The 23,892-nt window shown below is 48.1% G+C and overlaps 1 protein-coding gene across 4 annotated transcripts in view; it reads left to right on the forward strand.

Annotated features, from left to right (window-relative positions):
* Nucleotides 1-390: 390 nt before the first annotated feature.
* Nucleotides 391-23,892, forward strand: part of ABLIM3 (actin binding LIM protein family member 3) — a 103,345-nt gene continuing 79,843 nt past the window's right edge. For all 4 annotated transcript variants that reach the window (XM_090064871.1, XM_090064867.1, XM_090064868.1 and 1 more), the window contains exons 1-2: nt 391-530; nt 1,008-1,130. In XM_090064871.1, the coding sequence (XP_089920997.1) occupies nt 1,118-1,130 (13 nt within the window). In that variant the 5' untranslated portion in view covers nt 391-530; nt 1,008-1,117. The remainder of the gene's footprint in view (nt 531-1,007; nt 1,131-23,892) is intronic.

Consider the following 23,892-nt stretch of genomic DNA (forward strand, 5'->3'; position numbering starts at 1 on the left):
CATGCGTGCAGCCTGACCCTGACTATTTTATTTCAGTGAGTTTATACCACAGTTAACTGCAATTTTGATTTTTTTAATGGATCAGGGGCCCCCAAAACTATATGTTGCAGGGGGCCCAAAAAATTGTGGCCCGGCCCTGCTGAGAATTGGGCAGGACTCTGATGACCGGCAAAAGTGTGACAGGTGAGGGGAGGGGGTGAAAGGGAGGCCTGCTCCTAGCTACAGCAAAGATTTCGAGAACATACCGACTAGGGCAGAAGAATTGGGAAATGAACAGACTTTGTCTTCTCAATTTGCAAACTTGATGCATTGCATGCAACAAGCCCTGGCACATTTCAGCCAGCAGATGGCAGGCGGGACATCCCATTCTGCCAGCAGGATCAAGCCCAGCAAACCCTGCCCAATGGAGCTATTTCTCCCTTCTCTCCCTTTTCATCACAGTTCTCCTTCTCCAACCCAGCCCTGCCTTAATGAAACTCCTCCAGCTGCATCTGGAAGAGGCTTCTGCTGACAAACTTGCCTGAGGGGAGGTGAGCACTAGGTGGGGTTCATCTTGGGCACATTGTAGGATCAATAGCTAATGGGAACTGCGGGAAGAGGGAGTAGCTGCTTCTTTTGATAAGCAAGCTCTGTGCATGCACCCCCCCCCCCATTGCTGTGGTCCACACCCCCCTAGAGCTATAAGAAGAGCTTTAGCTGGAATTGGTCTGCATTGCATGATAGCCCTCTCCATAGGACTCAGCCGCCCTGAGCAGGAGTCGGTCATCTGCCTGGTCTGTGTGCTTCACACTGTGGATCTGTTGCTGGGAAGAGGAGAGAGAGAGAGAGAGAGGAACACCCTACCCTGGTTTATTCCTAGGTTCCCTGCTTCTTGCTTCTTCCTTCCCCCCCACCCTTGACCTTATTATTAAGAGCAAAGGCAGGAGCCTGAGGAGGCAGTAGAGTGGGATCAAGGAGACACCTTGGCATGAATTAGATGGCAATCACGGGGAAATATTCTTCTTAAGGAAAGAAGAGAAAACCCACTCCCATCGCAAGGAAGAAGGCAGAGAAGGAGGCTTTAAAGAGCAGGTTTGCTCTCTTTGTTGAATGAGAAGGACAGAGCAGGATCAGCAGCATGAGCACTAGCAGTAAGTACGGCTCTGCCTTTCCTTTGCTATGGGAACAGGGGCTTATTTTGCATGGGGTCCGCCTGGGAGGGAGAGGAAGGGAAATGTCACATCAGGGTGGACAAACCTAGTGGGGTAGATTTTTTCCTCCTCTTCCTTCTTGACAAGCCATGACTTCCTCAGTCTCTTTATTTTATATGGAGAGAGATACAGCTAGAACCACGAAGGGGCTAGATCCTTGTGTCACAGCTGTGCATGCAATGCATTGTCTTTCTGCAACATGGTTTAAAAGCTCTGTGCACACACATGCTCTCTGAGCTGTAGACTCAGTTGCTAGTGCCACCGCCTATGTACAGATAGAAATGGATATAATATAGCTAAGGGGAGGGCAGAGTTTGATAAGAATGGAGAGAGATGAGGGAATGATATAATCAAGCCTGGTGTGTGTGATACACAGAAGCAAGCATCCCCTCCCTGATCCAGGTTAGCAGGTATCTCTTTGTATGTGTGTCAGAGAGACATAGACAGCGACACACACTACATATGAATTGCCAAATAAGCAGAGTACAGCTAGTAAATGTGCTGCATAAGATCAGTACAGGCACCTACTGCCAGTCAGGATGGTGCCCTCCTTTGTGGTTCAGTTGCAGATTCTTGTGAGGTGGACTGGTGGCTTCAAGTTCCTCTCCATTTCTGTTCCATGTTGTTGTTGTTGTTGTTAGGATGTACCTCATTAGTGGGACTTTAGCCTTTTTCATTAAAAATGCCCCCCAATCTGTCGCCTACCTCAACAAATCAGCATAAGCCGCCCACCAAGGATGTGTCTCCAGTGGCAACCTGGCTAGCATGGGTTCCAAAGGTTTCACGCGTGGCAGAGAACTCCCATTCACAGACTGGAGCGTCCTGACTTCCATGCCCCATCCAGCACTGGTCTTCTTGATATAAGGTGTTGGCTGTGGCTTTCAGGCAAAATGCAAGGCATAATTCCTTGGCCTGCTGCAGCCGACAGAACAGGTGATTCCAGATTTGTTGGGCTGTGTCATAGGCAAGTAAACTTTCCAGGTGCCCACCACATGAGCCACACCTGGTATGTGCATTGCCAACACGCTATTGGGGGTGGGAGGGGTGTATGGGGGGGATGCTCTTACAGGAAACAATAAGGATCAAATCCTTCTTCGTTCACTGGATGGATGGAGGATTACACTCCAGGGCTTTGCAGGAAAGAAACTCCAGGGCTGGTACACAAATGGCTTGGAGGGGCTGGGACTCTGCTTAGTGCCTGCTGGACTTGCGTGATCAGCTGAGAACACAAAGGGTTTGATTCAAGCAGGGAGAATGGGAAGGGATTTTGTCGTTAAAGGAGTCTTGACAAATACATAGCAATTCCTCCTGGTTATTTGCTTCCAGCTTTTAATAACCAGCTTGGGCGCTGATAATTACTGTTTGTAGAACCCGCTCTTCATAAATATCTGATTGCGCTGCTAAGCCCCCACGTGTGCAGAGGTGCCAGCCAAACCCAAATACGATAATTAGCACCTCAACTCTTTGTGAAAGCCATATAACACGTGGGAGGCAAAGGCGGGGCAGCGTGGCCAGTGGGTGAGAGCAGAGAGACCTGGGATATACTCTGATCTTGCCACTGCCACCCTGTGTGACCTTGGGCACTTTATCCGCTATGTTTCTGGTTACCGTTTTCAGACTATGAAGCTGGGGACAAGGATATGTATTGACCTTTGTCAAGTGCTTGTGATCCTTGGATGAAAGGTACCATGTGCTGCTGTTATTGCTGTAATAGAGATACTAGTATTACAGCAGTACTATGATTCATAACAGTTTGAAAACTAACACTTTCTATTCATTTGCTATTTTCATCAAAGAGTTTGGTGCCCTTGATGTGGGTAAAAAAGAGGGTGCTCCTTGCCTCCCTTTTTTTTTTTTTAGTGAATCTGTTACCATGGGTTTTATTATCATTCACTCTGGTAGCAGCCAGAAGTCACCACTGAGATCAGGTTGTCTTTGTACTTGCGCTAGGTGCTGTACAATCACAGAGTAAGAGACAGCCCATGCCCCCACAGAGCTTACTATGTAATATTGACCTTTCAGCTAGGTATGGGACTGAAAGTCCTGGGGACATGCACAGGTCTATTAAACTGGTGTGCGCAAGGCTTGAGAAGATGAGGGCTTAGTTCAAAAGGCAGAGCTGGCTTCCCCTTTGATTTAGTTTAATAGGTAAGAGGAGAGGGCAGAAGAGGAGGCCATTCATCTGGGTAGATTATTCCTATCTCGCATACACCTGGAGGTGCATATGACTGTGTGCAAGGTGAGGGCTGTAATGCAGAAGACAATATTGCTCCTTAGGCTACGGTATAAGCAGCCATGTGAATGCTCACCATGGCCAAAGAGTCCAAAGCCACACAACCTGCTGCAGGAGAGGCAGGAAACTTGTACCCTGCTGGGCCTTCCAGACTGTTTTAGTTTAATCCTGAAAGTGCTGCCCCACCATGACCCACCATGCTTCTGGCCATGACCATGGGAAAGGACCCCATTGACTAAACGCTGCCCATTCAGAGGGCTAAAGTTGTGCCATGCTTGGGACACCCCTGGAACAACCTCCAGCCACCTGCACACCAAATCCCAGCTACATGGCCAGGATTCAGTGGTTGTGGGGTGGGAGCAAGTGGGCACAATGTGCTTCCTGACAGCAGTCCTGAGGGCAGCAGAGAGGCCTCAGCACCACCTGTTAGCTGGATAGAGGAGGGGCTGGTGATGCGTGCTGCCTCTTGGGCCTCACTTACACATTTGGCCTTCAGTTCCCTTCAGCAGTGTTGCCAGAGGTGCAGGTGGCTCAGATGTGCTGGCACCCTGCTCCTGTGCTCATGCCCTGCTGGGAAGAACCAAGGTCTGGGAATCGAGCTGGTCCGCTCACACAAGAAGCAGCTGTTGCCCATAACAGGGAACTGAACTTCCATGTGGTACAGAGCAAGGCAAAGCCTTTCCAGCCCAGGGGCTGTGAGATCAAGATGAAGCACCACATCAGGGTCTCTTCTTTGGCAAGACAGAGTAAGGACTGCAGATCAGGAGACAACAGGTCAGAACCGTAGCTGATTCAACTTGTGGCAGTGAAAGCAGCTGAGGATTTGGCCCAGAGAATCCCATTCATTCCTGTGCTGTGCTGTACAATGACATTGAGATCCTGTCTGACACTGACAGGAGCCAGGAAATTTGGAGTCCAGGGCAGTCATCCTGTTGGGTCTGACTAATGTAGAGGTCTCCAGGAGCTCAGCACAGGGTGTTCTGTGCTCTGTGCCTGCCTTTGGCCTTAGCCTCCTCCGTGCATCGCCTTGCTTAGCTCATGGAATCACACACGGGCTTCTCAAAATCGGGTAATCACGAGGTGTAGGACTCAAAGGGGACTTCTGGGGCAACGAGTCCAGGCCTCTGCATTCTCAGGCAACCTGCAAATCTTCACACGCAACTAATATCCAAAACACCAAGAACACCCCACGACATGCCATAGGGAAAAGGGGGAATTTGCTGAATGAAGCCTGTTTTAAGAGATACCATATGTGCCGCCCTCCACTGCCACCACAGGCAAGAGATTCAAGAGATGCAGGGATTTGAGCTAAGAGGATGCTGTGGCATGGGGAAAAAAGGGTCCTTGTCTGTTTTGACAGGCTGGGTTCACAAGGAAAGTTCAGAGGACCAGAGCAAGGACTGCAGGCTAGATACTTATATTTGTTAAGCTATTTATGCCTCTCCCTATGTTAGTACTGCTAATTGATTATAAATGGATTCATAAGGTTATAAATAGGTACATCAGTGCCTCTCTGTGTTCCTACTAAAGCTGGATCCTTTGATGCAAACCCTTGCCTAAAAGGACATGCTGTGTACCAGTTCTAAAATTTCTCCAACTAGAGATACTGATTAGCCAAGCTTCCTCCTGGGGCTATGTATGTGGAAAGGAGCCACTGCTCACCCCTGTATATAGCCACACTGCAAATGAAGCAGTGATTGCATCCATAGTTTTTCCACTTGCTGTAAGGATTCTCACTCGGAGTAAGGGCTGAAGTTGTCCAGCTGTCCAGGGAGTTTTGATGCATGGCTTCTGTTGAAATTCATGGAAGTTGTGTATCCTGTTCCTTAAGGGAGCATAGAAAATAGGAACTGGATTTTAGCATTTCAAGAAGAATGTGGTTGAGTTAATTCTTATAATTTCTTTCTGGACAGCTCTAAGGGAGCGAGACTAAATCCCGTCCCGGGGACCACTGGACATTTTGCTATTTACTTCAGTGGGCACAGGTTTTGGCCCTTCCATCTTTTCAGGGATTCCTCATCAGCAGTGAAGCCCTGTTTTTCATAGCTCTATACTATATCCCCCAAGGCCATTGAAGAGTCCCAGGTGAGTTTTCTTGGTCTTGTGGAGATAGTGGCCTTGGAATGATGGAAAAAAACAGCATTATGAGATGAAAATCTTTCAATATCTTGCTCCAGATAACTACTGGCAATTACTGATTCCTATTTTGTCAGCTCTAATGCAAGCCATTAGTTCATTACAACACGTCATTGTAAGTTGCCCTCATTTTGAATAGAGACACAAGTGTAGGGTGACCATACATCCTGGTTTGGCAGGGACAGTCCTGCATTTCATAGGCTGTCTCGACCAGCTGGTGAAAAAGAAACCAAAGTCCCAGATCAGCGCCACTCTGCCCACCCACACTGCCTGGCCTGGCTCCTCCTGAGCAGTGGCTGGAGGTGGGGGCAGGCTTGCCTGGGCATCACTCCTGCCTGGGACAGGGATTGGGCAGTGGGGCAGTGTCCCAGATTTCTTGAAAATAATATGATCACCCTACAGGAGTGATAATCCTCCCAGAGAAGAGTAAATCCAAGGCAGGGCCAGTGGTGCATATGAAAACCATTTCACCTTACTCTGAACCTGGACAGCAGGAGTGAAGGAACAGTCAGTGCTTCAGAGGTTAGAATAGAGATCCAGGAGGGACTAATCCAGGCTAAGCCACTGACTCACAGCAGACCTTCAGTAAGTCTCTCAGTCTTGTTTTGTCTCAGCTCACTGAGCTGAGAGAGAGCATTTCGGAAGTGGGGACCTCACAGAAAACCAGACCCTGCCTCTAATTCAGAAGAAACCAAATTGCCGCCACCTTTTTTTTTTTTCTCCAGACACAATGGGACTTATTAGCTATATCACACAAAGCAGCATGTCCATGTGCCATGCAGAAAGGGGATGCCTTTTAAAGGGCTTTGCAGTGGTGGCTGAAAATCTCCCTCAAACCACCTGTCATGCCCTGCTCTGCCTGTAAAATATCAGCTCAGACCGTCTGCTAGCCAAGCTGTCTGTCTCATGAAGTCTAGGAAAGAGACGTTAGGAAGAGCTGATTGCTGAATGACTGGGGAAGTACTAGATTGTGACAAGAACATTGTATGGCAAGTACCTCATAGGAACAAGACAACTGCATGGTTATTTTTGTCTTTGAAATCAGAATCCCAGTTATGCGGTGATCCACTAAGTACAATTATGCCATAATGTCCAAGGCAGTGACAAGGTGTCTACCAGCAAACTCTATGAAGTCCCCATGCAGTTAAAGAGGAGTCACATAGTGCTGTATGACCCTGGGCGTTCCAGCCTTGCCTTACAGAAGAGACATAGGGGGACACTCACTGTCCCTCTTCCTGCTCACCCGTTCAAGTAGGGTGGTGCCTACTTAGGACTCGCTTATGAGAGCAGAAAGCCTTTGAAAATGTGTGAGGTCTCTGCCCTTTGAAGAAGCTCCACATCTTGCAGACAGGGCGCCAGTCATCAGGGTCATGATAAACTAAGTTCTGCACCTGTCCACAGTCATTCAGCTGGGCGCCAGCTGTTTCAATGCAGACAGTTCACGGTCGACATCTGTCAGCATTTCATTTTGCCCTGTGATGATTTGCCCTTGCATCATCCATTGCATATTCAGGGATCCTTTGTAGCCTCCAGCTCTGCAGCATGCATGGAGCACACTGGGAGCTAAAACATTCCACATGGGGCATGCCTAGCAAGGTGAGACGATGTCTGGCAGAACAACGATGCCGCCACAGAGCCTTAGCATTGTGATAGATTCCATCCCATCATAGGTTTATTGAACATGGCCCCAAGTTCTTCACTCTCTGCCCTGATGAGCTCTCAAGAGATGCTAGAAGAGTGATACAGACTCTTCAGATATATCCTACAGTAGATGTTTTAATTACAGGCTCACCCCTAAGCAGGACATTTCTTTCTCCTGTGGGTTAACATCAGAAAGTTTCATAGACAGAGAGATGAGCTGTAAGGAGGCCTATAGTGGCAGATTGTTTGAGGTGTCTTGCTACACCTCTAGAGGCAGGAGTTTCGAGTCCTGCTCTAGATCCATAGTAAAGGTTGCCCCCAGTTGGCCCAGCTGTAAATAGGCACCTGGTCACTCAGGATGGGAATCAAAGGTGGTCAGATGTGATGCTGACCCACTGTTCCCTTGTTTGCTGTTGATGACAGAAACTTGCCCATACTAGTCGCTAGGCTCAGGTGGACTTTTGATCTTTTGTTGATGAGTCAAAGGGAGATAGTGCTGTGCACCAGGAGATGGGAACTTCAGGTGTGACATGGGTGACGGCCTGAAGGTGGAGATGGAAGACACCAAAGGAGAGATTAAATAGAGAGGTATGAGTTGATCATAAGCAGGAGGAAAGGAATATCCTGGGAAAGAAAAGCACAGATAGGGACAAAGATATATATGGCCTTGGAAGTGAATGGCAGCTACCTTCAAGATGTTTGTCTCTTGTCATCCACAAAGTATCTGGTATCCAAACACTCACCGAGAGCACTCAGTGGAGTAGCAGTATTGCGAGGCTTGTGTAGTTCACAGAGCCCTCCACTGACACATGCTTCCTTTTAACATGTAAGTAGACTCCCTCATCCTAGACTTCCGATAGCATGTTACCTCCTTGCTCTTTCTAGTGCATGTTGGGAAAGAGATGTCATTGTCTTCTTTTCACTTCACGTGGTGCCAGACCAGCAGATTTTGATCCTAGTCAGCTGCTGTCTTCTAGAGGTTGTGTGCAGATTTCCATCCCATAATGTGTCACTAGACTTCTTATGAGCTGCCTTCCAAACCATCTTGCATGGCAACATACCTCTTTGAGGGCAGAAAACACAAGCCGCCCAAACCAGCCCTGAGGCCTGATGAAAAGCAGGCTGTAAAGTCAGTCACAGCAATTGAATTTTTTCAAGTGCCCAACATGCTCTTGCACAATAAATGACAAGTTTCCTAATGATAAAACTACGATCAGGTTAGCCAGATAATTATATTTGCGATGCCAGCAGGCTGGACTAATGATAGACTGTCCTGTTATCAGCAAGTAGACAGCATGGGGCTTGCCAGCGCTCTCTCCAGCAAAGAAGACAAGCCCACCAAGTTCCTGCCAGACCCCACAGTCCTATCATGCTGGAGCCATAATGAAGTGCCTGGAACATCTAATTAGATATTTTTAGACTAACTAAATCAGTGCCTTTCCATTGAGAGCACTGCAGTACCTCACGAGAGCATCTGGGAGACAGTGAAGCTGACAGAGCAGCTTGACAGGAGCGTGATGGGGAAGATGGGGTGCATTGGAAGAGTAGGTTCAAACAATAAGTGCCTCAGCACTGGGGGAGGCAGAGTCCAACTGGAAATCTGGCATATTAATGCTTCTTCCTTCACACCGTGTGCAGGTTACAGAAAGGCAAAAAAAGGCATGACGGGAAAGGAGGAAGCTACAGCAAAGGAGGGGATGCCTTACAGCGATAAAAATGTGGTGAACAGCGCCAGGCAAGCCAGCTTGTCTCCATCCACCTGCTCTGAATCTCTCTGTTGGGTACTGAGCTACCTTCCCCTCTGCCTTTTGTGCTCACCATTGATCTCTAGAAATCCTGAGAGCTTCTGAGTGCTGTGACTCATATCCCAGACGGATGTGCCTTGCTCTCTGCACCAGGGCTGTCTGAAGAATAGCAGTATAAAACCAATCACATGTGTCGGCCAGTTGAGGCCCTGGAGTCCATTGTGACCCTTGATGATGTTGTAGCTTCTCAGCAGGTCATAGTTAATGGAGATATTTTCTTTGTGTGGTCTTGGTCCCTTAAACACTTCAGTATCAGCCATCCTACTGTGCACCCTGAGCTGAAAGTGTTGTGCAGCAGAAAGGCCTACTTTCTTTGTCGTTAGGGGCCGCCGATTCAAAATGAAGAATGACCTGTAACTTGTGTATTAGCTGGTATGTCCTTATCTCCCTTTCCTTTTTTCCCTGTCTTTCCTCTAACCCCTTTCCTTTTTTCCCTGTCTTTCCTCTGCCCCTTTTTCTATTCTTGGTGTTTTACTCTTCATCCAGTTTGCAAGGTTCATTCTTTTTACTAAAGGGATCCAAATGGGGCTACTCTTTGAGCCATGATGGAAAAGTCCCAGTCTGTGAAGAGCTTACAGTCTAAGGCAGGACAAAGGCCAGGCCAGGTCCTTCCAAAGTATATGGTCCTCTAGAGACAGAGCTGGCCTTAGGGAAAGTGGCGCCCTGGGCAAAGGTGTATTTTGGCATGTGCCCCTCTCCCCTCCCAAGTCAGTAGTGCTGCTGCAGGCAGAGGCAGGTGGGCAGAGGCATGGGGTACAATCCAGCAAGGAGGTGGAGCTACCTATCGGCTGGGGTGGGATGGGGTGGGGCAGGGAGACAGTGCTGCTGTGTGTATGCAAGCATATGTGTGTGTCTGCACGTATGTGTGTGCGGGTGGTGCCTCCCTGACCATGGTGCCCTGGGCAGTTGCCCATTTCACCCACCCCTAAGGCCAGCTCTGCCCTATACTCCACAGTGAAGAACATAGCTATATTATATGTACTAGCTATATCCCTCATTGGGAAGGAGGCATTCATGGTGCTCTATGTATCCTTCCTCTCTGGGCTGCACCTGCCACCCCTCAGGATTTTACAGTTCTTTGAACTTGTCTTTCTCTTGGGATGTGTCTTGATGTAGGGATGTAGGCCAATTTGATGAAGTCTTTGTGGGGTCTACAGACAGAGTACAAGTCCAAGAGTCTCCTGTGAATGAGAATAAACTTGAAAGTGGTTTTAAAACCAACTGGGTTGGTGGTGGTTTCTTTCCTTTAGTTAGAGGCATTTGTTGGAACACGTCAAGCTTCAAGGCTAGAATCCCCTGGCATCACAGCTGTTCTCAGTAAAGTGCAGATTCTCAGAAGAGAAGTTGGGGGAAGGGGAGGAGGGTGACAGACTGGGGAGAGGAGTGAGATTGAGTTTCAAGCCCTGGTCAAGGACTTTCCCATGCTGAAACCTTTAACAAGGTTAAAAAAAGGAGAAAGACAGAGAGGGAAGTGTGCATGAAACTCATCTCTATCCTTTTTCCTAAAAGTCAGAAAGCTTCTACCCAACTGTGATTGCAATTCAGGGTTCATTATAAATCTGAAGGCAAGTATAGGGTAGGTGGATGCATCATCTAAGAAGGGTGGATTTGCTAATGAAAAGCTTTTCCTTCCCCGTGACCCAAGTGAATGGAACTCTGCCCACCAAACAGGTGGGTGGCTCCGGAGTTACTTGTCTGTCACCAATGGCCAGCCCATTGTATGCCATTCTGAATCATAAAATAGCCATAATAATCCTCCAACCAAGTTGGCCATCACCGTGGCTAATAGTGGAGTTCTCCTGAAGATCCAGTAGTTTTTCTTTGCCTTTGTTGTGGGCTATTAAGTGAAAAACAGACTGTTTTAAATTCTGAATAGCAGCTGATAGCTAGGGGGTGACATCTTGGAAACTGGGGAGAGCTCAGTTGGGGTACAGCATGGCTGCTGTGCAGTGGCCATCGCTGCCTGGAAGGCAGGGGGCAGGGGTGAAGCAAGCAGAGACCTAGTGTTATGCAATCCCAACTAAATGAGCAGTCACATGCAGTCATCAGGAGGTCCCATGGCCCATCCTGACTCAGCAACAGGGCTCAGCCACAACATCCAAATGATTTGTGGGAAAGTCAGAGCAAAGTTCTCTCCCCAGAGCTCCGTGATCATGGTGAAGGATGATGTGGCCAAACTGTTCTTCAGCAGCAGCTGAGTCTGCATTGTCCTGACAGGCTCTGAGCCATGGGTTTATGATAGGCTTTGTTTGGCGCTCTCTCGAACTGAGCTCTCTGAGAGTCATTTTCACACCTACCCACACACCTAGTCCCACGTTCTCTCTCACACATACACAGACTACTACTCCCAGGTGAGTGGCTGAGGTATTATTTGGCTCCTTTCCAAAAAGGCAGACAGTCAGACTCTGAGACATGCTCCTAGTCCCTACTGCTCTTGGAGATTCTGCCAGTCAGACTATTTAGTAAGCTATTTACAACTTAATGACCCATGGCAGAGACAGAGAACAACTCTCTGAGACAGAGAGACAAAAACTCTGTGAGAGCCAGCAGCCACTGTGCATATGGACCAGTAAGCATTCATTGTCCCAAAGCTGCTTAGGCTCTGAGTGTGCTAATGTGGGTAGAGCAGGCATCTGGCCTTCTTGGAAAGGAGACCTCTTGTTTAGGGCTTAGGCTTTCCAATTCCATTTCTTTCATGGTGAATCACCAAACTCATAGATGTATTGAGATGAGGCCAAGAGCGCCCCGCATACCATATTTTCTTGCATACAACATGCCTCAAAATAAAATACACACTTGTTTTTTAAATGAATGAAGGAAAAAAAAAAAACCTTTCTTCCTGGTAAGTAACTGAGCAGCAGCAACTAGGGAGCCAAACCTGTTTGTTGTTCTGCTCTCTGTGAGTCCCAAGCAGATTTTACTTTATTTTTGCCTAGTAAGGTAGAAATGGCTCTTCCTGTATTTTTTGCATGCAATGCACACTGAAATTTCCAAAAACTGAATTTTGAGGAAAGATGAATGACGTATGCAAGAATTATGGTAGCTTGTCCCCCTCTGTATCTCAGGCCATTAATTTTCATACCACTTGATGAAGCCCAATAATTTGTATTCAGCTAGGGCAGATCTTCCAATAAGAGCGCCAGTCTGAGCTAGAAGTAATCAGGAAATCAGGAATATACTGCCTCCCTAGTTAATTTGTTCCCGTGGTTAATTCCTCTCATTGTTAATCTAGCAGCTCTTGATACTCTGCTTCTGTCACAGAAGCTCCCTGCCTGCCCGTGCTCTGGGGCGCAGGTTAATCTCCCCTGCCCCTCGCTGCAGTGCTCGGTACAACGTATGGCAGTGTCTGAACTGTCCGATCTGCTCCAGCTTTTCTCTCTCTCTCCTGATTTCACAGCAGAGCCCTTAGAGTGACAGAGCGTGAGCATCCTACTACATTGTTTATGCACTACACCGCCTCTCTCTCCTGCCCTACACACAACGAATATCACAGCAAACTCCTCCCCTTTCTTCCTGTCTAAATTCCCCATGCTCCACACTGTCCCACTCAGCGTGTGGGCAGGCAGGAGAGTGGGGTTATCCTTTCATATTTCATTACACTACTGTTGATCAGCCACAGTGTCTTCTGTACCAGATCCAACTCTTCAGGGGATGAAGAAGGTAAGGCAAGGTAAGCTGAGTTCTCTTTAGCCTCTTAGGTGCTATAAATATCCATGTGTGACGTGATCTGGTCAGGGCTCTTCTCAAATGGTGCTCTTCTTTCCAGACACACCGAGCTTTTGATCATTCGATTGGATGGAAAAGAACTGCAGGTCCTGACTGTGACACTAAAAGTGTCATTACATTAGCACACTGTGGGGCACCTATCGGGTTATGCATAGTGTAATCCCATCCAGGAACAGCTGAGGCAGGCTTCCTGCCGCTAGGTTAGTGTGCAAACATATAGCTGGCAAAGGGAGCCAGATGGACTGCAACAGGGAGCCTTTTGCCACTGGTAGAAGAAGGATTTATCAGCATTCCATTAGCTTTAGCCATCAAGGGCCAGAAAATGTCACATGGAGGGGCTCTTTCTTTGTCATGCATGTCCGTTCCAAGGCCACGGCCTTTTCCTGATCAGTCACTGAGTGGCTCCATTACTGGCAAAATGGCTGCTTTGCTCTTGAATCACAGGTGTAGAGTGAAACCCAGAGGGCTAATGGCCCTGATGAGATGCTTGCATAGTCACTGAAGGGTGTCTCAGTCTCCTCCTCGGTTCAGTTTATTTGTGGAAGGCATAGCTACAATCCAGCGTTGACCTATGTTCTTGCTTCTTCTCATGAAATGCTGAATGCAAGCTTCCTCCTCAGATATCTGACTCTGACTTGCTTGTCTCTCATTATCTGCATTGTCCCATTCCTGGCTCCTCCACGCATCCTTGAAATGGGCTTTCTTGGCATTCTGTTCTTCTTGCTGTGGTATCCACTGAGCAGCGGTCCGTTTAAGAAGAAACAACTTAAAAAGAAACTCAGATCACCTCCGTTCTACTGGCAGAAGTTTCTCGAGGTCTCTAAAAATATTTAGCTCTGTCCATGGTGGAGGTAGAAGGTTTCATACCACACTGAAAAATCTCCTGCCTCCCCTTGTGCTGCAGTTCCCCCAGGTGGGGAATGTGAACAGTTTTACAGCTTTTGGGTGTATGGCAAAAGCCAAAAAGTGCACCACACGATCTCAGTAATGACAGCACTGATGCGTTTCTGTTTACTACCCCAAGGGAACAGCAGGTGTCTGGCCAAAGAATGTACTGGGACCAGGATGGACAGAGCAGCCCCCTTATTACATTGTGTAATGCACAGTATAGAAACTAAGAACACAAATTTAAGTGTAGCCAGATCCCTCTGCTCCATTGGCTTCTATAGGATAGTAGGATAAAACTTAGAAACTGTTTCTAGTGCTCTCCAAACACCCCTTGCTTATGGGGATGCATCAAACTTTAACCAACTGTGTGTGACTTGCATATGTTGCGAAGGCCCTCCAAAATCTGTCCAGGGGAAGCAGAAAGAAAGGGAGATTTCTAGTTTGTACCGGGTCCTGCTCAGTGTGGTATGGGGTTGTGTGAAAGCCTCTGGCCACAGAGAACTAGTTATTGTGAATCCTGAAAAGGAACTAGTGAAGACATTGGCCCGTTGGATGACTTAGGCAGTGGCTTGGCTTCTCAGGCAGAGTACTTGTCTGGGAATGCTGTGTCCCACTTCTCTCTGTCAGCTTGCTAACTAGCCACCCCCCCCCCCCCCCCCCCCGCCTATCTACGGGTCCTGCTGGGCTAGATATAAAATACTTCCCATCCCTAAGGATGTTATCAGTCAAAAGCTTTTATGACCTTTTAAAAATAGCTAACAGTGAGGAAGGAGATAAGATGGGTGGGTGGGTGATACCTAATAAGGAAAGAAGGGGAAACTGAGCCAGTGGGCTAATGGAAAGATTCCCATGAAAGGCACGTGAATGATTACAGGGGTAGGGAAGGAGAGATGTAATCATACCATGCGGCTAAGCCACATGCCCCTGGATGACTAGGAATCCTATAAAGAGCTGGAATGTGATGTGTGCAAGCTGAGCATGTCCCAGAGAGGCATGAAGTCAGAGCTAGCCGACACTGCTTCTGCTACAATGTCTCCCTGTTCTTAAGAGATAAGTAGCCATATAAAATAGCTGAAACTCATCCAGGTTCTTTTTCTATGGTGTCCTTTTTGTGACTATCACTCCTTCAGCCTCGAAGGGAAGGTCCAAGCGAATGCAGGAGAATCTATTTCTGCTTATCCTATGTCCAACACAGAGACCCGCTTCCTGGCTCACTACTGACCATAAAGCAGATGGCCTCCGAAAAGAGCTGCACAGTCCATCTACAGATGTGGCCCTCCACTCAAATAGGTCACAACTACACAGAAGAATGTGAACACAGGAGGCACAGGTGCTAGAAGTAAAAGCCTCCGCAGTGTGACCAAAATGGAAGCTGCAGCTTGCGTAGTAAATTTCCAGGTATGGGCTGCTGTCTGCCAGGGTGCACTGCCCAGAGCCGCAGGGCTCTGCTGATTTGGGCCCTTTCTGCTGCCGTGGAAATTCCTGTGTCATGGCCTCAAAGGAGCTGGGTGTGAAAGCACGCACATGACAGACCAATGGAGTGCTGTTGCCCATCCCAGGAGGGTTCATCTCCATCCATCAGACAAGATCTGCTTGGTCCAAGTCTGCCTCAGTGGAACATCCTGTCTGGTACCAACACGGGAGTTTCGGAGCTGATTCCAGCAACTGTCACTGACTTCCTGTGGTTCCGGCAGTCTCCACCACCAGCAATGCTGACGGAAGGACACACAGAGCATTTCCACTAAATGCTAATGGGTTTGGCTCTGATTTTGCCTGGCAGCCAAGGGATTTGGACACGCTGCATTTTCAGATCTCTTAGGCAAGCTGGAAAATCTCTGAATCCTGTAGGTGACTTCCCTGTAACACAAAGACCCAAAATGTAGGGCCAAATCCAAACACACCCTCTTCCACCTTCCTCCCCTCCCTCCCCTCCCCCACCATCCTAGCACCTCCAGCCTCCACTATTAGTTGGACTCCAGGCATGAACATAGTGGCTGGCTGGGTGTAAGAACACTTGTGACACAAAATTCCTGTAACAGCAGGTATGATGCAGTCTATTTAATGCCACGGGCATCATTGCCTATATGTGAGCTATAATCAGGCTGCCAATGAAATACTTGTCTGTCTCTCTCTTTTTCTTTTTTTTTTTTTTTGGTGGTATCTTCCCCCTTCCAGGTGGTGGGCAATGACATGTATGAATGACCCCCTGAGCGTATGGAAAGATCTGAGGCAATTTCTTCCAGGAAATGTGTATCAACCTGCACTGCAGCAGATGCAGGTGTCAGAGTTAATGACTGTTAACACACAAGTTAACACACATTCAGAGCACCACCCTCTCAGGTGATCACACTGCCATTGACTCTTGTCTGCTGCTGTATATTTTCTGAACCATCAGAGCAAACATATAGGAAGTAGCAGTCATAAGATATTGCCAGAGGAACTCACCAGCCCAGAAATTCACTGGTGCTCTGCCATAGCTGGTGGTGGAAAAAAGAGGATATTTTACTTGCCTATAAAAGAAAAATCTAGTGAAAGTATTCAGTGGTAGATGTCTGTATTGTTGCATTTTCCAACCTTGCTTTCCAAAGTCCCTCTATCATTGCTTCTCGCCTCCCTGCCTGCACTACCAACAATTAAAACTTCACAGAGCCACCTGCCAGAAGCCTGGCTCACTTAACCATATTTTATACAGGGTATTGGGAGGCATTTTCAGCCTTTTCTCACTACTGGGAACAGCAGTGAGATCATTGCTAACAAGATTTTTGTGTCAAACTTGCCAACCTGTCAAATACAGGTCATTGCTCCCATGCTCACTTTTTATTTCCTTTTGCATCCGTTTAGGCCAGGGTAATTGGAAAACATGGAACCTGAACTGGAAAAGGACTAATGCTGCCTAGCTGACTATAGGAGAATGGGGGATTCGGGTGTAATGTGTGCATTCAGTTCCTTGTTCTAGCCTCGCTTGCAAAAGAATGGTGGTCATTTGTATGCCATTTTGCAGAATACTTCAGCTCCAGCTCCCAGTTCATCACTTAGGCAGGGGTCTAAAAATATACCAGTACTAGCTTTGACTTTACTTATGTATCCTCTGAGGTCTCTTCTGCAGAGTTTCTTGCCAAAGAACTTGCTCCCTCACTCTGATCTCTGTACCCTGGTGAGTGGGGCAGTGGTCCTTGCGACCAACATCATGTCCCGTTGCTGAGTCTACTGGTTTCTGACATCTTTGATTAACTTTTCAAATGCAGCTAAAGGTGCTGCTGTGTCTGAAGGGCCTGATAGAGCTTTCTGGGCAGTGATATGAAGGGAGGACTTAGGGTCACAGCTCCAGCTGTCAAGACAACTATTTGCTCCAATTAACGGCTTGCTAATTAATGGAGCTCAGGCCAAAAGGCACAGTTAAATGACATCAGCCATGAAGTACAGTAGCAGGCAGTGGTGGATCCTTCTGGATCAGGGTGTGTGTGAGAGGAGAATCTTAGTTTGTGCATAGTTTGAGCCAGCCACACAATCCGTCCTCTTTATCTTACCTGGCTTCCCTTGTTTTGCACCCTTCTCCTGATGCCTTGTGCTGTTGCTGTTCTCTTATTTGTGAAACATCCTGTATGGAGCTTGTGGGGCTTGGTCTGTTCATACTGTCCATGAATGGGAACCTCTGCCCCTACACAGAGAGAAATTACTGTCTAGCTTGTGCAACTTGCTAATGTGAGAGCCCTTCCCATGCTCCCCACAGTACCCATAACTGGAGTTTCTCTCCTTTGCCCTTTGCAGGTAGGTAATAAAATAAATGGCTAATGAGAGTGGATTAATCAGATGCTCCCCTGAATTCTAGGCTGGGCAGTCTCCTCCCCCCTTCATTGGTTCTGTAGCACAAAAGTATCTGATTAATGAAAAAAAATCGTTTCCTGGGAATCCAATTTAAACCCCAAACTAGAACAACCAACCAGTGTTGGTGTCCTCTTCATTCTTTTCCCTGAAGAGGTTCTTGTTCTCTAGAAAATGCCCTTTCAGCCTGGCCAGCTGACCACACGTTAATCATTGCTAATGAGGGAATGGAAGACTCCGCTCCCAGAATCAATTGGGGACAGTATGTCACTTCCACTGGAGACGAGCACCACTCAGAGGATTCATTCTGGCTTTGGGGAGGGGAAGGGGAGCTCTGACCTCAGCGCTTACTCTTTTAGCTGCTGGGATGGATTTGTTACTGGAGAATCCCTCTATTCTTGTATCTACTGTACTCTGAGCCTATGCTTAGCTCTCCCTGCCGTGCATAGCGTAGCGTGTTAAGAGGATCTCCAGTGCTTACTGTACACAGATGGATTGATTACGTATGTACTCCAAAGAGATGGGGGGTGGGAATAAAACCCCTGTAGCTCATTTAGCTCTCTGGAGCTGGCCCCTGCGATCAGAAGCGCGAGGCTGTTGCTGCATGACAGCTGAGCTTGGCCGTGGTCCTTGGCATTCCACCCAAGGGCCCAACTGGGTAATGTTTTCCCCTGATGGTGATGAAAGGCAGTGAGGGCATTTAACAGCAGACAGAAATGTCTCTGTGCCTGCCACTTCCACACTGACAAGCCCTCTCCTTTGAAGTCAGACTTCTGGGCGTGTGCAGAAGCCAAGGAGAAAGAGAGAGAGAGTGGGAAGGAGGGGGAGAGAGAATTACGTCTTTGCCTGGAACCCCTGCATAAATATGTGGGAGTTTATTGTTCCAGGCAGGCTCTGCCATTTGCCTTTGTCACAACACTGCCATGATCCAAATGCTCTCTTCTCAGCCTCTTCGCCACTTAACTCAACTGAAAGGAATATGATTTGTTTGCTTTTAAATTGCAGTGCCTGTGGAGGGCAGGTGCCATGTAAAGCTCCTTTGTGCAGGTGGGTGAGTGCACCCTGACCTGCCATCCTGCCAAGCCAGCTTTGCCACTGCTGTATCCCCTGCGGTTCTAGCCCCAGGCTCCCCACCCAGCACAGCCAATGCATTTGAATGCTGACAGGCTGCATGACCAGCCCAACCCAGTTTGTCTTGGGCCCCCACCCAGCTCCATCAATGTACCATAGTCCTGACAGGGTTCACACCCTGTTCCTTCTAGTCCTGGGCTCTCCACCCTGCTCTGTCAAGGCACCTCAGTTTGCTTGCCAATCAGCTTGAATCCTCTTGCTGTGGGGTGTATGATCAGTATGATTCTGCTTGGGAGAAATGACCAGCGTGAATACACTTCTTAACCACAACCCCTCAAGTTTTTTCTGCAAAGGTGGCACTGCATCAGTGAGATCATACATGCAGCATACTGGTGATGGAGAGCCCAACCACCTTAGGCCAACCAGTCCAGTGGTTAGGGCCATTCCTCTTGTTGAAGCTGCCCAACTGGGCAGCCTCAAGTAAAACTTCCTAGGGCCAGAAGGACAGCAAGAAAGGGAAGGGAGAGAACCTTGAATCCCAGCCCCTGCCCCAGGGCTATTTCTATATGATACTACAGTGTTGAGGACCATATAATACCTCTACTACAAGCCTTGCTGCAGGTCCCACAGCAAGTCAATGGCAGATATGTGAATAGAGCCCAAGCATCCTGACTCTCCGCCTCTGACCACCACAGTGAGGCCCAGGCTAAGCAAGATTGGACCCCCGGTCCCAGCAACAGGAGCCTGAATGGGCTAATTCATTGCGACAGGCGCGGGAAAGAATGTTCAGCGTCCCTTGGAAGATGCAGTCCTTGTCCTCTGCCACCTCACGTGTCCCTGCCTGTTCCCAGGCCAGTCATCTGGAATGCACACTAATTACTTTAGCTAGTTCTCTTTCTCTCTCTCATTTCTGTTCATTAAAATGGCTGAGAGATTTCACCCGCACCTATTATTGGGCAGCAGCTCTTTCCTCTGGAGTTTTTCAGAGCTGCTGCCTTACTCTCCCAGGGCTCTGCTGGGCTTTCTCCCAGGCAACCAGCCCCTCCAAGGATACTCTTCCTCCTGAGCTGTTCTCTCAGCCAGAGACATGCAGCAGGGCTGGAGGCTTCGCTGCCGAGGCAGTTGCTGTCTCAGTGCAAGAAGCTGTTTTCCTGTTTAGCGTTCGGCTACTGCAAGGGCAACTCAGCACAAGGGGAACTTCCCTTGGGACTTGTTGTTTCATTTGAATAAACAGCCAAGCGGGATGTTATTTTTCTATTCCAGCTGAGAGATGCTGTATCTTCTGTTTTCCAATGTTAACCTAATTTATGTGTTTAATTCTCTTTGCCTTTAACTCCACTTATACTACTGAAGCTTGATAAGGAGTGGGAGAAGCTGCAGTTTTGCTTGGGCCAGTATATTCCTGGGCGCATCCCAGCCTCCTGCCTCCACTTTGAGTAGATGAGTCAAACAAAGCCCAAGCCATCCCATGAAATGTAGCCAGATCCCAGTGCCTTTCTGCCCCTCTCAGATCACACCCGAGCACAGAATCTACTTAGTTTATACCCAACATGTATGGTCCCTGCATTGCCCCAGAGGCCTGCAGACTCTGCAGATACTTCCAGGCACCTTGGCCCATATACTGAATTTGTCACTACACCTGTAAATCCTCCAGCTTTGTGATGCAGGAAGCTTTCACTGTGAACATTGTACAGAGATCACAAAACACCTCCTTCTGGTGCAGAATGCACTCAGCCCAGCTCTGGTTTGGAGACCAACAGGTCAGACTGCTAGGCCCAGTTGAAAAGGGAGGTGCCTGAAATGCAAATTGAATAATCCAAACATTGCCCATATTCCAGGATATTGGGCCTATGGCATGGGCCTAAATCCATCAAGATCAAATCAGGTGGGGACCATGTGGATTATTCTGTCCCAAAGGCTGGCTTCAATCTTTTCTGTCTTAATAAGAGAAAGATTGTGGTCCATAGTCATGGGCAGTGGAGTAAGGACATCCCCTCTATCTTTCTCGAAAGTAGGGGTGTCAAAGATACAACCCACAGGCCAGATCTGGCCCACAGCACCCTGTCATCCAGCCCACAGTGGTGCCCATTGATCTTGAACTGAACCTGATTGCTGCATGTGGTATGCCCTAGACCAGCCCACATGCTGCATGCAGTGTGTATCAGTCCCATCTTCCTGTGTTGGACACTGCACATGCATGCTGCATATAGTGCGTGGGGCTGGTGTTGGGGTGTGCAGGGCTGGTTTGGGGTGCATGCTGCAAGTGGCATGCTGGATCCAGTGTGTGGGGCCAGTCTTTGGGTCTGGTCCAGCCCATGGACAAGTCCCATGTCATTCATCTGGCCTGCAGGGCATGATGAGTTTGATATGCTTGCTCTAAGGGTTTCTCCTTTGGTGTCATTGTACAGAGGCCTCAAGGGTATTTCTAGGGCCATATATGCATTAGACAAGGGCGGGCAATTATTTTGGGGAGAGGGCCGCTTACTGAGTTTTGGCAAGCCATCAAGGGCCGCATGGCAGGCAGCCAAGGGCAGATAAATATTAATTTTCTAAATTTTTTAGGGACCCCGTGGGCCAGATAGAATGGCCTAGTGGGCTGCATTTCACCCACGGGCCACATTTTGCCCACCCCTGCATTGGCAGCTTCTCCTGACACCAGAGTCTCCAGAATATCTTGACCTTGCCAATGTAAAGAGCCCTTCCAAAGGGAGGTCCCAGTACATTTGCAAGTTCCGATAGAGCATTTGCCATGGCCTAAGACACTTCTGCATCCTTCAGCAGCACCCTCCTTGTGACCACTGGCACGGCTATCACGTCTAGAAGTCCTAGGCCACGGCCAGTATCCCACTCTACTGGGCATGACAAAAACACAGATCAAGTGGATGTCTCTTGCCCCAAACATATGTTCAGTCAAAGAAATCTAAAGATTAAATCTAGACTCATCTGAAGCCAAGCTATGGTATCCCCATGGGAAGATCCTAGCCAGGTCACCTCCCAGACGGGCCTGCCAAGGTGAGGCTGTTGGAGGAAGCTGGGATTCTTCAGGAGGTGACAGAGACTAGAGAGGCAGTAAAGGAGGTCCCATCTCACCTCTTTCCTGCCTTTCACTCCAGGACTTTGTGTGGGGAGCTGCTTCCCCATTTTATCCTCTCTGCTTTGTTCAGCCCGGCTGTATATGGGGGTTGCCATGGCGACTCTGACGAAGCTCTGCAGTGTTTAAGGTTTCGGAGGCGATCCCTGGGATCTTCCATGTTCTGTTGCACTAGCGTGTGCCTGAGCTGGGGGCTGGGAGAGCCAGGAGGTGCAGAGTAGGGAAGCAAAGCCAGCTTGCCGACTCGGAGTGGGATATGCCCTTACTGCAGGAAGGCTGCTGCTCCAAGGACACAGTGGAGACTCTCAAGTGAAGCCAGATACCTAAAACTCTGGGCTGGTCAGGTGCTCTACTCTCTTCAGACTGGCCTGTGCCTGTGATAGCCCCTGAGGTGGGGGGTAAGGCCCCATCCCCCTCCTGGCTCCAGACTGAGGTCTGGTGGTGGCTGAGATTGGTACTGTAGTGACAAGGACATGCACGGGACCAGGGAACGAGCTGGCGCTGGCAATGTGAAGTTAATTCCCCAGCGAGACTTCACTAGCCTCCCCTTGCTGTAGCTGTTAATCTTCAATAAATATGTTTTTAATGAGCAAGTGGTATTTAAGTATCATAGAGTAACTACAGCAGCGAGGGCTGTCTCTGTAGATTTAATGGGCCACAGCCACCCACCAGCAGATGCTAATATAGAGCCATATAATACCTAACTGAAACCCCATTAAGTCACACAGGGTTCTTCTGCCTCTCCTCTTCCTTGGCACTGAGCAGGTTAGCTTGTCAAGAAATCTGCATAGCATCAGGCATCCTCTTCCTCTCTAACGAGCCCCAGGTAGCCATGCTGTCAGTCCATGGTCGCATGAGATGATGTGATGCTGCAAACTGTATGTTAAATGTAAGTTGAAACCAGCAGCATTCTTTGGGAAAGTTTATGCCTCAATTTATGAGTCATTCATTAATGAATGAATACAGAAGGAACGCAGACAGGAAAAACAAATTTGATCCCCAGCCACAGGACAGCATCTCTAGGGACCATGTTCTGTGACTCCCATCAAAGTCCGTGCTTCAGACCCCACCATGGATTTCATAGATTTCATAGACATTAGGGCTGGAAGGGACCTCGAAAGATCATCGGGTCCAGCCCCCTGGCCAAAGGACCAGTGGATGTAAATGAATGACATCAGTGCATTATGCTACTTTGTACCTCTTGAGGATCTGGTCCAATGTGTATTATGTATGGATATCCATGGGCAGAGCTTGGGCGTGACTCTGCAGTGATGCTTTGCAGACAATAATATATATTTAAGTGTTTGCCAGAGCTGCTGTGTCCCGTTAATGGGATCATTAGGATGACATGTTACTAGCTGATTACTGAAAACAATTATATTTGATGGGGATTAACTCTGGAAGTGACATTAATCTCTTGTACAGTGGCTAAGCCCCCATAAATAGTGTGTTTTTGATAATCAATTGCTAGTGCAACCCCCCCCCCATAAATCTCAATTAAATGCACATTTAACTCACTTTAAGCATTGCCAAATTCCCTGGTACATTTCTACACTGCTGTTTGCTTTAGGCAGATGTCTGTGTATGTGCTAACGCAAGTCTGTTTACCAGACAACCTTAAACCAGGATGGAGCTTGCCAAGGCGGAGCGACTGTACAGGCAGGGAACTGTACTGGCTGTAACAGTTCCCCGGCACAACAGTAACACTCTCCTCTCTCCTCCTAATAGAGGAGCCAAAGGGCCTTATCAAGGGCCACACAAACCCCCTTGCCTCAGCAGTAGCAATGGGGTATCATTCTTTATCCCCATTTGGCTGGGAAACAGAAGCAAAGATGTGTGGGCTTGGGTTTTCAAAGGGAGTCACATGCCCAACTCCCATTCCAATGCAAAGGGCATTCTGCACCAAATCCCTTAGGTATCTTAAAAAATATTACCATGAGGAATGCACTCAAGATCACAGCAGTAGTAGGGGGAGAGCTGGGGATATGACTCCTGTGTTATGGTCGTGTTATATCTGCTAGACATAGCCCTGCTCCTATACTGATGAACCCACAAGACACTGATGCAAACATCTTGTCGGACTTTGGTTAGTCCTGCACTAACCTGAATCACCTTTTAAGCCGCAGCTTGGGTAAGAGTTGGAAAGAGGTCTGGAGTGAGCTAAACCAGTGGTTCCCAATCTGTGATATGGGTACCACCAGTGGTATGCAGACAACCTGTCAGTGGTATGTGTTACCAGATTTACTATAATTACTTTATATGACAAAAATTTGCTGGTGGTACTTAAGG

Source organism: Crocodylus siamensis, chromosome 10 (genome assembly GCF_052110815.1).
Source record: "Crocodylus siamensis isolate JL-2025a chromosome 10, ASM5211081v1, whole genome shotgun sequence".
In the NCBI taxonomy this organism is placed as follows: Eukaryota; Metazoa; Chordata; order Crocodylia; family Crocodylidae; genus Crocodylus; species Crocodylus siamensis.